At 37.1% G+C, this 1502-nt stretch overlaps 1 protein-coding gene across 1 annotated transcript in view; it reads left to right on the top strand.

The window, feature by feature from the left end:
- map3k15 (mitogen-activated protein kinase kinase kinase 15) overlaps positions 1-1502 on the top strand; it is a gene marked incomplete at its 3' end in the record, with an annotated part of 30139 nt that overhangs the window by 5693 nt on the left and 22944 nt on the right. Inside the window, 1 exon segment of the mRNA XM_014005344.1 lies at positions 471-548. Coding sequence (XP_013860798.1) covers positions 471-548 — 78 coding nt within the window.

Genomic DNA, 1502 nt, shown 5'->3' with positions numbered 1-1502 from the left:
CACACACACACACACACACACACACACACACACACACACACACACACACACACACACACACACACACACACTATGTCTCTATTCTTGTGGGGACTTTCCATTGACTTCCATTCATTTTTTTTGAAATTTTATATCCTAACCCTGACCACAAACCCTAAGGCTAACCTCACAGGTACCTACCTGACCCTAAAACTAACCTAAACTCTATTCACATCTTGGTCCTAAACCCAATCCCCAACCCACCAATGGCATTAAAACCAATCAGGGACTCAGGTCCCCAAATGCACCAGTTGTCCCCAAATATAGGTGTTTTGTCTTGAAATTGCCCCCAAATGTCACCAAAAGCAACCCCACACACACATAAACACTAACATGTTTAGATGGACATTGTTTTGATATGTTTTTAGCAACAGGTTTTCCGAAACTGACGTTTATTGTTTGTATGTTCTCTATTTARCTGTGTGGAGTAGGGAACTCGCCCGCCAGCGTTAGGATTTCCCTGGGTTCAGTTGCCTCCTGAATACAGAGGCTCTGGGCTGAGAAATAAAGTAGGTAGCAGGCCTGCTGCACAAAGGCATGCTGGGAAAGTTCKTCAATCACAGCTAGTACTAACAGTCAAAGAGTTAAAGCTGGAAGAGTGTGACTTCCCAAAACTTGAAATCCAAACATAACAGGAACTCACCAAAACAAAGAAAACCAGAGTTTTGTTTATTGTGCTCGTTTTATTCTTTTTATTCTTTACATGCATTGTGAAAAAAGTCAGTGCAAAAACTTTACATGTTTCCATGTCATTATATGCATTTTAAAGATGTTAATGTGTTAGATATCTCCAATATTTTAAAATATAATTCTACGGAGTCCTCCGGTGACCTCGAGTGTGGCTTCGAGATAATAATGTGTGGCCACGCGTTATATTTTTGATATTTTTTAAACATGTTGAGCTGTGTCTCTTTATGAGAGATCTAGACGTTGTTGGAGTCATATTATTTATGAATATGTTGTGTTTGTTTTTTAACTGTTCAATGTACTCCATATTATTATTATTAGTTGGTGACTGTTGGTGAATGCAAGATTATACCAACATGGTTCAATCTAAATGGATCATTTTTATAGTATTTACCAGTATTTATGAGATTACATTGAACGCCCCAGGTTAATGTTGGGAAACAGATTTTTTTACTGTGTTTCTGAACATGACTTCAACTGTTTCTGCAGTACAGACACGAGTAGCAAGAGGAGCCCATTTTGAGTGTTGAGCAAAAAAAATTAAGTTTTTGGACAAAGACAACTTCAGTCGTCACCCATGTCTTATAGCTGCAACAAATAATTCTAAGAATTACTTCATACTTAACTGCAAGTGACTGAAGTGTGTCATTCATTCTTATATTAGAATAAAATGAAATTCAAACTTGTTTATGTTGACAATCAACAGACACTGAATGGAAATGACTGTGATAATTGTCTGGTGGCCACACATTATTATTATTATTATTATTATTATT

The sequence above is a fragment of the Austrofundulus limnaeus genome, unplaced genomic scaffold, assembly GCF_001266775.1.
Source record: "Austrofundulus limnaeus strain Quisiro unplaced genomic scaffold, Austrofundulus_limnaeus-1.0 Scaffold30, whole genome shotgun sequence".
NCBI classification, from domain to species: Eukaryota; Metazoa; Chordata; class Actinopteri; order Cyprinodontiformes; family Rivulidae; genus Austrofundulus; species Austrofundulus limnaeus.
This window is presented reverse-complemented; position numbering and strand designations above follow the sequence as displayed.